General features: G+C 46.2%; 1 protein-coding gene across 2 annotated transcripts in view; it reads left to right on the top strand.

Moving 5' to 3' along the window:
* Window positions 1-12,619, top strand: part of sema6bb (sema domain, transmembrane domain (TM), and cytoplasmic domain, (semaphorin) 6Bb) — a 70,640-nt gene that overhangs the window by 30,823 nt on the left and 27,198 nt on the right. For both annotated transcript variants that reach the window (XM_065009029.1, XM_065009028.1), the window contains exons 13-15: window positions 1,211-1,351; window positions 1,934-2,011; window positions 5,024-5,082. In XM_065009029.1, coding sequence (XP_064865101.1) covers window positions 1,211-1,351; window positions 1,934-2,011; window positions 5,024-5,082 — 278 coding nt within the window. The remainder of the gene's footprint in view (window positions 1-1,210; window positions 1,352-1,933; window positions 2,012-5,023; window positions 5,083-12,619) is intronic.

Below are 12,619 nucleotides of genomic sequence, written 5' to 3'. Positions count from 1 at the left end.
CGCATTCATGTAGGCGTCAATGTGAGGCTCCGTTCCACCAACAACTAAATGGGGAGCAGAGGAATCAGATCAGAGGGCAGATGAGGTAAGGCTGCAGCAGTAGCGGCGGTGGTGCCGGTGTGTGAGTGTGTTTGGGGGTGATTTGCTGTGCTGTGATAGTGGTGTGGCTGTGAGCCTGGTATAGGGGTGTGTGACAGGGCTTGCAGTCCCCCTCACAGCAGGGAGCCAGCTAATCAGGAGAGAGGGAATGGAGTAATCAGATCAGCCTTCTCCCAGCCTGCCCTTCCTTAACCCCAGACTAACTCCCCTAATGGGCCCAGGGTAGATAGACGGCCCCCGCCACCATCGCAGGGGCAACGGGAACACATCACAGATAGAGATCCTCAAAGCCCAAATTGTTTTTTGATTGGCTGTCTGACATAATGATTATATTTCATATTTTCGACCTGGTAATGAACCATGAAATGACCCAGGGGAAACGGAGAGATTAATGGGCCACACTTTCATTATTTCTCAACCTGTCTCCATTTTACTTATTTTGTTTACTTATTTAGTTGTTCTTTCTCTCTCTCCATCTCTCGCTCTCTTCTCCCTCCCCATCGCTCGCGCTCTCCTTCCGTCAGTATGGTTTCTCACATAGTTTGTTTGCTGTGAGGTATGACTAACAACTTGATACTGTAGTGTGTGTTACATTTCCCCTAATGACTCCTCAGCTGCGAGCCATGTTTATTACCATAAACCATCTAAATAAGCCCATGCAGGAGTGAACATATGTATATAAATATATATAAATCCTGCCTACAAAGGCAGGTGTTTGGATAATATGGAAGTGCTAAGTACCAATTAGAGCCCATGCAGGGTGTAGCTGGTGGCTTTGATGCCCATCCAACCCCAGGCCTCAGTCATCAGCCATCAACACACTGCATACTAAAGATGACACTGTGACAAACAGGCTTCTGAAGGCCTTTTACTGCTTTCACTTTGATTGTTGTGCTTTTAGTCATAAACTGGTTTGAGTTATACTTAATGAAACAGTGATGTGTTGTGTTGATATGATGTGCAGTGAGATCATGTAGTGTTGTGTTCAGTTAGTGTGTGATATGATGATGGTCAGCTTGACCTCATCATGGTGTGGTGCGGCTTAGCCGACTGTGTGTTGTGCAATAAGGCAACACTCTCACTGTCTCTCTGTGTGTGTATGTGTTTTTAGGTGTGGGGAGGACTCTCCGCAGGCGAGGCAGTTGTTGTCCCTGACTCTGGACTCGGTGAGCCAGTCTCTGCTGCTGGCCTTCCCCTCTTGTGTGGTCAGGGTCCCTGTGGCACGATGCCAGCTCTACTCACGCTGCATGAAGTAAGTCTCACACATCACACACACCTTTCATCTCCACACACACACACACACACACACACACACACACACACACACACACACACACACACACACACACACACCCCTCACCCACACCTCTGTAGCCCACACACACCTCTCAGCCACACCTCTGTAGCCCACACACACCTCTCAGCCACATACAGTATATCTGTAACACATCCTAAGCCCCGCCCACTCCCAATCATTACAATCACACCTTTAGTCAGGCCCTAAACCATCTGCCAACTTATACAGCCTACCTTCGGTGCACCAAACTACTTTACCACATCCCCAAGCGCTCTTCGACAAATCAGTAAATCTATTCGGCACAGTACACGCACACACACACACCCACACACAGACGTCTTACTCTCTTGCTCTTTGGCCTTGCTGACGACTCACCACTGAGTCGTATTGCCTTGATGCCAGCAGACTCTAAACCTAGTGAGCCGTGACATACAGTAACGTATATGTCAAACGTGTAATGTGTTCAATGAATCCGTGGTGTCTCTCTGCCCTGGGTGGTGCATCACTAAAGACTGTGTTTACTCTGTTTATCTCCAGGAACTGCATTGCCTCCAGGGACCCCTACTGTGGCTGGACCAGAGGAAGCACCTGCTCCTTCCTCAGGCCCGGGACCAGGTGAGGTGCTGGGGGGGAACGAGGGCACAGCACTGGCCTCTGTCTGGTCCCTGTCTGCTATCGACCTGCCCCGTGTCTGGCCTGTACCTTTGTCTTGTTTCTGTCTGGCATCCGTTTGACCTCTGTCGTATCTATACCTGGTCTCTGTCTGGGTCTCTGTCTGGGGGTCTGTCTGGGGGTCTGTCTGGGGGTCTGTCTGGGTCTCTGTCTGGGTCTCTGTCTGGGTCTCTGTCTGGGTCTCTGTCTGGGTCTCTGTCTGGGGGTCTGTCTGGGGGTCTGTCTGGGGGTCTGTCTGGGGGTCTGTCTGGGTCTCTGTTTGGGACTCTGTCTGGGTCTCTGTCTGGGTCTCTGTCTGGGTCTCTGTCTCGGTCTCTGTCCGGGTCTCTGTCCGGGTCTCTGCCCGGTTCTCTGTCTAGTCGATGCCTGGACCACCTGGGTTGCTGTGACACTCTCTATTTATTCTGAGTGTTATGCCTAAGCTCTGACAGAGCCTACAGTTATAAGCCTGCAACACAAGCTATGGCTCGGCAAACATGTCCTCATTTAGTTATCCTGTCAGAGCGAGCTGTGTACATTTATTCATCCAGGAGATCTGCTATTGCCATTGTGTGTTCACAACAATGCTGCATTCTTCAACACAGCTTGATATCCATAGCTGGGTGTACATCTTTGTCAGGGTTGCGTTGCTCTTGTACGCCTGCCACAGAACGATTCCTGGCTGTCTTGGCAGCTCACCTCTTGTTCTGGGCTGTAAACCTTCCCACTCCCTCCCGCTCTGCCTCACGTCCGCCCAGCCCAGTGAAATCAAATCTCTTTTTAGAGAGGCAGCTTATTGAATTATGTGTGCAAACACAGGTACAGTGCCAGCAGTTACAGACAACAGAGCCTTAAAGAGCACCTTACGGCCTCACCGTTATACAATTAAGGGCCCTGTGTTGTGATTTGATTTAGCAAGGGCGGTCAACATGTCCATTGATCCTGTATGAAGTGATGTTCCCGTTTGAGGATAAATTCCATTTGGAAAAGTGAAAACGATGCTGGGTGATGAAAAAACTCTCCATTGTTTGCAATGTAAGACTGTAACATGGACTATATTGGAACAAAGATAATTAGGCTCCTTACTGATTAGTATATCTGTTGATATTGTTTTATTACTGTAGGTGTTTTGCGTCTGTTTATTAGCCTTCGTATTTCTTTCAATTATAACTGTACCTGTAATCTGGTCTCCTTTAGACTCGGGGACAATAAATCCTTAAACTTATTCACATTCTCACCATTAAGGGTATTGTGACAAAACACAATACCCAGCTACACTAGGCCTGCAGCCTTCATTTACCCAACACAATATACCCTATGAGGGTGAGCAATATATCCACAATAACCCTCCAACCACTCCAGTGTAAACTTACTTCTCAAAGTTATTCTCAGGCAGTGAAACACTCAGTTGGCCTTTTTGTTGTTTGGGGCTTTTCAACTAATTGTAGAGCTGGAGACACATCCCAGTGAGCTGTCTCTGGTTGTGGCGATGCAGCCTTCCCTCTAGCCTTGAGCACTTCCCATGTTTAGATGACCTCATTGGACAGGGGCCATTTTGAAGAACAAACTGCTGTTATTTCTCCTCTTTAGAGGACCTTTATGGTATTTATTTTATCTTTATTTAACTAGGCAAGTCAGTTAAGAACAAATTCTTATTTTCAATGACAGTGGGTTAACTGCCTGTTTAGGGGCAGAACGACAGATTTGTACCTTGTCAGCTCGTGGATTAGAACTTGCAACCTTTCAGCTGGTAGTCCAACGCTCTAACCACTAGGCTACCCTGCCAAATACATTCACAGTCTAACTAGCTGATGTTGCTGTCTCCATGGTCAATGCACTTGGTCACTGCTGTTGGAACTCACCAATTTTTAAACATTTTTGTTATTGAATTTTACCCCTTTTTCTCGCAAATTTCGTGGTATCCAATTGTTTAGCAGCTACTATCTTGTCTCATCGCTACAACTCTCGGGAGAGACTAAGGTTGAAAGTCATGCTTCCTCCGATACACAACCAAGCCACACTGCTTCTTAACACAGCGCGCATCCAACCCGGAAGCCAGCCGCACCAATGTGTCAGAGGAAACACCGTGCACCTGGCAACCTTGGTTAGCGTGCACTGTGCCCGGCCCGCCACAGGAGTCGCTGGTGCGCGATGAGTCAAGGATATCCCTACCGGCCAAACCCTCCCTAACCCGGACGACGCTGAGACAATTGTGCGTCGCCCCACGGACCTCCCGGTCGCGGCCGGTTGCGACCGAGCCTGGGCGCGAACCCAGGGTCTCTGGTGGCACAGCTGGTGCTGCAGCATGGTCGAATAATAGTAAGGCAGAACAGTTGAAACTGGAGCAGCAGCATGGCCAGGTGGACTGGGGACAGCAAGGAGTCATCATGTCAGGTAGCCCTGGGGCATGGTCCTAGGGCTCAGATCAGTTGAAACTGGAGCAGCAGCATGGCCAGGTGGACTGGGGACAGCAAGGAGTCATCATGTCAGGTAGTCCTGGGGCATGGTCCTAGGGCTCAGGTCCTCCGAGAGAGAGAAGAAGAGAATTAGAGAACGCACACTTAGATTCACACAGGACACCGAATAGGACATGAGAAGTACTCCAGATATAACAAACTGACCCTAGCCCCCCGACACATAAACTACTGCAGCATAAATACTGGAGGCTGAGACAGGACATCATATAATGTCAAAGCCCCTTTTGATTTTCCAAGTTCTCCTATTAAAAAAGTAGAAATGGTCAATTATTTTTTAAGTACGAATTGAATGATCCAGACCAGCTTTCAGAGTTGGGGGTATACAAAACAGTATTATTTCTCTCAACTCCACACAAAAAAAGTATTCCTGTCCTTTGCTGGTACAATGTTTTGTTGACCAGAGAAAATCAGAGGTTTCTGTCCGTGACCAAAGCTTTACAGTAGGCCTATGTATTGTTTATGTGTGAACTGATAAATGATCGTCTTTCCCCTCTTCCAGACTGCCGTTCGAGCAGGACATAGAACACGGGAACGTGTCCCACTTGGGCGACTGTGATGGTAAGAGAAGTGTTTCTTTCTGATTATTACCATCCTGTAATGTTAAGCTGTATTTGTGTTGATTCAGTGTTTCTTACATAACTGCCTACTCTAGGGTAGAACATCATACACTACATTTGACATTTAAGTCATTTAGCAGACGCTCTTATCTAGAGTAATTAGGGTTGAGAGCCTTGCTCAAGGGCACATCAACATATTTCTCACCTAGTTGTCGCTGGGATTTGAACTAGTGACCTTTCGGCCCAGCGCTCTTAACCTCTATGCTACCTGCCGCTTCTACTGCTGTCTAGCTCCATATCATCATTAATAATCAATCAAATGTATTTTATAAATCCCTTATTACAGCAGTTGTCTCAAAATTCTATACAGACCCAGCCTAAAACCCCAAAGAGCAAGCAATGCAGATGTAGAAATCCCCATGTATGTTTTACCCATATTTGTTTTCTCCTCTGTTTACTCTTACTTTTGGCAATGTTCAGAAGCTCTCTTTTTCCTCTTCTGTAGCTTTGCTTTGTAGTTGTTTCTACTTCTGGTTAATTATTATGCGTCTCTGGGTATCCTCGCCTTGATGTTTTCCTAGTTGCTTTCTGATATGAAAATGATGGCGGCACAGCAAAGCAAAGCGATCCCTCAGACAGAAATCTCCTCGACTCCCCGGCTCTTTTGATCCCACCGCTACTTCTGATGAGGCATTCGTGCAAATGAATCCTCCGCCTCTTCAAGTTCTCCAAGTTCATCTGCCATGCACCTGGAAAGCCACAGAGATCAATATTACATAAGTCTTCAGAGGGGCTGTTTGAAGATGCTCCCTCACCCCTGGAGCCCTCTGCACCACCCTGGACCCTGATCACTGTCTGTCTGGGGGTGCTAGTCCGGTGGCTTGTGACTCTTCCCCTAAGCTTGCTTGACCCTGTGTCGGTCAGTATACATAAAGGTGCATTAGCCTCAGCACCCAGCGTCTCTTTGAGGATGTTGCCAGGATTCTCCCATATGATCTGTCTTAGATAATGGTTCTGATACTGACATGACAAACGCGTGGCGGTCCTGACTACTGCTGACAAAGGTGTTGTTGGTTTTCACAAGATGAATGGTGCTGAATAGCCCTGTGTACGCTTGCCAAAAGGATGTGCAAGCATCATATCAGCTGCCAGAATCATTAAGCTCTGTGCCTTAGAAAGTGATGAACTTGTGCTTCAATTTCTTCCTCTGTCTGATATTGATGCTATTTTAGTTTTTACAGCACATAGCTTCCCCAGTGTACAACACTCAGATGGTCTAAACAGATCTCTGAAGCCATCAACCTACTCAATAGACAGTCTGAAGAAGACAAAAAGCTGCAAGTAGAAAAAAAATCAGTTATGACTTTCATCATTCAGTGTTACTATTTGAAACCTGTGAATTGTCACATCACACACACACACACACACACACACACACACACACACACACACACACACACACACACACACACACACACACAGGTATGAGTCTGCAAAGCTCTGAGGTAGATTAGACAGAAGAATCTCAGCTGAGTCCATATACCTCTATCTGACATATCCCACCTGTCTGAATCTCCAGCAGGCAGATAGAAGAGGGCCTGCTATGCTCCATCCATCTCTCTATGGGGTAATGCAACATTCATCACCCTCTCCCTCCCTCCCTCCTCCTCACTCTTTCTGAGTGAGGGAGCATAGCTGGGCTCTGCAGCTCCTCAGTGGTGACACTGCACACAGCCGAAGCCACAGCCAAGTGCAAACCAGACCACACTCCCTCCCCCAGGGCCAGGCCTGTCAGCGACCCACAGAGGGAGATGGATGGACAGCTCTGATAACTTGCCTTTAACTGCCTCTCCTTAGCCAGAGAAAAGTAGCCGCACGAAGGAAAGGAGGGGGAATCGATTTTCATCTGCTCTTTGGCTCGATTTGAGTCAAATAAATATCAGGAGTGAAACTCTAAAGCAGTCTGCAGCCATGAGGGCTGCGGGAGAGGGTGAGGGAAGATGGTGATGTGGAGCTGAGGGAGAGGATGAGGGAAGATGGTGATGTGGAGCTGAGGGAGAGGATGAGGGAAGATGGTGATGTGGAGTGAGGGTGAGGGAAGAAGGTAATGAAGGAGTGAGGATGGAGGCGTGGCAGAGCTTGGAGTCCTAGACAGGGGCGCAACAGATGGAGTGAGGAGGCCACCCGCCGTCTCTGGTGTCACCAAGTTGTCAATGCTCCTGTTACCGACAGCGTGACGAGGCAGTAACTCTGCCAGGTGACACATGGAGGCTGCCTGCTCCTACTCTCTCACCTCGCTTTCTCACTCTCACTCTCTCGCCCTCTCCCTCTACCTCAACTTCTCCCTCTGTTGTATCAAAGGTTCAGTGCATGTACAGTATATCCCATGGTGGTCTACCGCAGCCCAGTCCAAGATAAGAGGGCAGCAGTCGCTGTCCCTCTTCCTTTACAGATCAACACAGAGATGTTCTTCAGAGATCAGGACAGGAGCTTGTTATGCCTGTCTCCTCTAAATCAGGCCTGATCAAAGCAGATGTAGACAACACAGGACAGGAGCTTGTTATGCCTGTCTCCTCTAAATCAGGCCTGATCAAAGCAGATGTAGACAACACAGGACAGGAGCTTGTTATGCCTGTCTCCTCTAAATCAGGCCTGATCAAAGCAGATGTAGACAACACAGGACAGGAGCTTGTTATGCCTGTCTCCTCTAAATCAGGCCTGATCAAAGCAGATGTAGACAACACAGGACAGGAGCTTGTTATGCCTGTCTCCTCTAAATCAGGCCTGATCAAAGCAGATGTAGACAACACAGGACAGGAGCTTGTTATGCCTGTCTCCTCTAAATCAGGCCTGATCAAAGCAGATGTAGACAACACAGGACAGGAGCTTGTTATGCCTGTCTCCTCTAAATCAGGCCTGATCAAAGCAGATGTAGACAACACAGGACAGGAGCTTGATATGCCTGTCTCCTCTAAATCAGGCCTGATCAAAGCAGATGTAGACAACACAGGACAGGAGCTTGTTATGCCTGTCTCCTCTAAATCAGGCCTGATCAAAGCAGATGTAGACAACACAGGACAGGAGCTTGTTATGCCTGTCTCCTCTAAATCAGGCCTGATCAAAGCAGATGTAGACAACACAGGACAGGAGCTTGTTATGCCTGTCTCCTCTAAATCAGGCCTGATCAAAGCAGATGTAGACAACACAGGACAGGAGCTTGTTATGCCTGTCTCCTCTAAATCAGGCCTGATCAAAGCAGATGTAGACAACACAGGACAGGAGCTTGTTATGCCTGTCTCCTCTAAATCAGGCCTGATCAAAGCAGATGTAGACAACACAGGACAGGAGCTTGTTATGCCTGTCTCCTCTAAATCAGGCCTGATCAAAGCAGATGTAGACAACACAGGACAGGAGCTTGTTATGCCTGTCTCCTCTAAATCAGGCCTGATCAAAGCAGATGTAGACAACACAGGACAGGAGCTTGTTATGCCTGTCTCCTCTAAATCAGGCCTGATCAAAGCAGATGTAGACAACACAGGACAGGAGCTTGTTATGCCTGTCTCCTCTAAATCAGGCCTGATCAAAGCAGATGTAGACAACACAGGACAGGAGCTTGTTATGCCTGTCTCCTCTAAATCAGGCCTGATCAAAGCAGATGTAGACAACACAGGACAGGAGCTTGTTATGCCTGTCTCCTCTAAATCAGGCCTGATCAAAGCAGATGTAGACAACACAGGACAGGAGCTTGTTATGCCTGTCTCCTCTAAATCAGGCCTGATCAAAGCAGATGTAGACAACACAGGACAGGAGCTTGTTATGCCTGTCTCCTCTAAATCAGGCCTGATCAAAGCAGATGTAGACAACACAGGACAGGAGCTTGTTATGCCTGTCTCCTCTAAATCAGGCCTGATCAAAGCAGATGTAGACAACACAGGACAGGAGCTTGTTATGCCTGTCTCCTCTAAATCAGGCCTGATCAAAGCAGATGTAGACAACACAGGACAGGAGCTTGTTATGCCTGTCTCCTCTAAATCAGGCCTGATCAAAGCAGATGTAGACAACACAGGACAGGAGCTTGTTATGCCTGTCTCCTCTAAATCAGGCCTGATCAAAGCAGATGTAGACAACACAGGACAGGAGCTTGTTATGCCTGTCTCCTCTAAATCAGGCCTGATCAAAGCAGATGTAGACAACACAGGACAGGAGCTTGTTATGCCTGTCTCCTCTAAATCAGGCCTGATCAAAGCAGATGTAGACAACACAGCTTTTAATTGAGCTGACCTGTGGTGAAGGGCTGCTCAGTCAGTTGAGTCCAATCAGAGGTGTGTGTGTGTGTGTGTGTGTGTGTGTGTGTGTGTGTGTTTGCGTTTGCGCTTGGCTCTGCATGCTGAGGGCCTGGGCCTATCCTACCTCGCATCAGGCCCAAAGCCTACAACTCAATCACTCTGTCCCCAGAGCTTCCTAAGCCTACTGCTGGATGTATACTTCTAATCATGTTTACATTGAGCCCAGTCAGTTCTGAAACCTCCTCTAAGCATGTCAGGTAATAAATTCCAGAGGTGTAAAAACAATAATGAGCAGGATTTTTCTGTGGTGTCAACGGATGATCTAACATGCCAGCTCCACTTACCAGCGTTTATTGCCCCACGCGGCCGCAGAGTTCAGGTTTTCCAGGTCGTGACCTGCCTGGCAGGAGTATTGGTTTCAGCAGGGTAAGCTCGGCTAAGTGTTGGGCTAGACTTCAACCGTCTACTATTTCATTTGTTGTAAGGGACCTTTAGCTCTCGCAAAATGTTAAACAAAGTCTATAAGAAAAGGCTAGAACCCTAAAGTGATGTCTCAGCTAACAATTCTAGGGAGAGAGAATGTTTTTGTAATATAATCCCTAATGTTTGAGTGTCCAGTTTTCCGTTAGTTATGGGAACATTCTATCTACAGGTGAAGTCGGAGGTTTACATACACCTTAGCCAAATACATTTAAACTCAGTCTTTCACTTTTCCTGACATTTAATCCCAGTAAAAATTCCCTGTCTTAGGTCAGTTAGGATCACCACATTATTTTAAGAATGTGATGTGTCAGAATAATAGTAGAGAGAATTATTTATTTCAGCTTTTATTTCTTTCATCACATTCCCAATGGGTCAGAAGTCTACATACACTCAATTAGTATTTGGTAGCATTGCCTTTAAAATGTTTAACTTGGGTCAAACGTTTTGGGTAGTCTTCAACAAGCTTCCCACAATAAGTTTGGTGAATTTTGGCTCATTCCTCCTGACAGAGCTGGTGTAATTGAGTCAGGTTTGTAGGCCTCCTTGCTTGCACACATTTTTAAAGTTCTGCCCACATATTTTCTATAGGATTGAGGTCAGGGCTTTGTGATGGCCTCACCAATACCTTGACTTTGTTGTCCTTAAGCCATTTTACCAGAACTTTGGAAGTATGCTTGGGGTCATTGTCCCTTTGGAAGACCCATTTCGGACCAAGCTTTAACTTCCTGACTGATGTCTTGAGGTGTTGCTTCAATATATCCACATCATTTTCCTCCCTCATGATGCCATCTATTTTGTGAAGTGCACCAGTCCCTCCTGCAGCAAAGCAACCCCACAACATGATGCTGCGTGCTTCACGGTTGGGATGGTATTCTTCGGTTTGCAAGCCTCCCCCTTTTTCCTCCAAACATAACAATGGTCATTATGGCCAAACAGTTCTATTGTTGTTTCATCAGGCCAGAGGACATTTCTCCAAGAAGTACGATCTTTGTCCCCATGTGCAGTTGCAAACCGTAGTGTGGCTTTTTATGGCGGTTTTGGAGCAGTGGCTTCTTCCTTGGTGAGCGGCCTTTCAGGTTATGTCGATATAGGACTCGTTTTACTGTGGATATAGATACTTTTGTACCTGTTTTCTCCAGCATCTTCACATGGTCCTTTGCTGCTGTTCTAGAATTGATTTGCACTTTTCGCACCCAGGTACGTTAATCTCTAGGAGACAGAACGCGTCTCCTTCCTGAGCGGTATGACGGCTACGTGGTCCCATGGTGTTTATACTTGCGTACCATTGTTTGTACAGATGAACGTGGTCCTTCAGGCGTTTGGAAATTGCTCCCAAGGATGAACCAGACTTGTGGAGGTCTACAAAAAAAAATCTGAGGTCTTGGCTGATTTTTTACAAAAAATCACATGATGTCATGCAACGAGGCACTGAGTTTGAAGGTAGGCCTGGAAATACATCCACAGGTACACCTCCAATCGACTCAGATGATGTCAATTAGCCTATCAGAAGCTTCTAAAGCCATGACATAATTTTGGGGAATTTTCCAAGCTGTTTAAAGGCACAGTCAACTTAGTGTATGTAAACTTCTGACCCACTGGAATTGTGATACAGTGAATTATAAGTGTCTGTAAACAATTGTTGGAAAAATGACTTGTGTCTTGCATAAAGTAGATGTCCTAACCGACTTGCCAAAACTATAGTTTGTTAACACGAAATTTGTGGAGTGGTTGAAAAATTAGTTTTAATGACTCCAACCTAAGTGTTTGTAAACTTCCGACTTCAACTGTATGTTAGCAAAAACCTTCTGAGAACATTTTAAACATGTTTTCGTGTTGAAGTTAGGAGAACATTCCCTTAATGTCAAACAGAACTTATCTAGAATGTAGTTAATGTTCTCAGAATATACAGTATTGGTGACTCGTTTCATGAGACGTTGCAAGAACATTCATGTGTCTGTCACGCCCTGACCTTCGAAAGCCGTTTTATTTCTCTATTTGGTTAGGTCAGGGTGAGATTTGGGTGGGCATTCTATGTTTTCTATTTCTTTGTTTTTGGCCGAGTGTGGTTCCCAATCAGAGGCAGCTGTCTATCGTTGTCTCTGATTGGGAATCATACTTAGGCAGCCTTTTTCCCACCTAATGTTGTGGGTAATTATTTATTTTCTGTGTGTGTTTGTGTGCGCCACGGTTGTGTCACGTTCGGTTTCTGTTTACCTGTTTTTTTTGTGAAAGTTTAACTTTATTACAAGATGTGGAATTACATGCACGCTTTGGCTCATCTATGACAGGGAGTTTGAAGACAGTGTACGTGACAGTGTTCTCTGAGGCCCCAGGGAAACAGGCCCTAGGGAAACAGGCCTAGGGGCTGAGCTGACACTTTCATTACAGGGATAATACACTTTACTGTTTGACCAAATAATGGTTTTAACAGCCCCAAAAAATATGTTTTTGAAACATTGATTGAGGTGACCTTGTAATGAACGTTCAGCTCGCACTGATGCGACTAATTAAATGTTTTACTCGCACAGCCAAGTCAAAGGGTTGCGAAATGTGACTAAATGGTCGCAGTCTTGACCATTTAGTTATACTGTAGATATATTGTAATCAAAGTTTTGTCATAAGTAGTGGTCTGGATAGGTTGCAACAAACTAACTAGCTAGAATTATCAATCGGTTATTACCTGAGTTTATATATTGGAATGATGTGCTTTCAGATGTCTCTTGAGTCAACTTGTGGATGCAAAAACAGTCTTCTCCTGTAGAAACGTTG

This window comes from Oncorhynchus nerka, linkage group LG24, assembly GCF_034236695.1.
Source record: "Oncorhynchus nerka isolate Pitt River linkage group LG24, Oner_Uvic_2.0, whole genome shotgun sequence".
In the NCBI taxonomy this organism is placed as follows: domain Eukaryota; kingdom Metazoa; phylum Chordata; class Actinopteri; order Salmoniformes; family Salmonidae; genus Oncorhynchus; species Oncorhynchus nerka.
The sequence above is the reverse complement of the archived record's forward strand: the minus strand, read 5'-3'. Positions and strand labels throughout refer to the sequence as shown.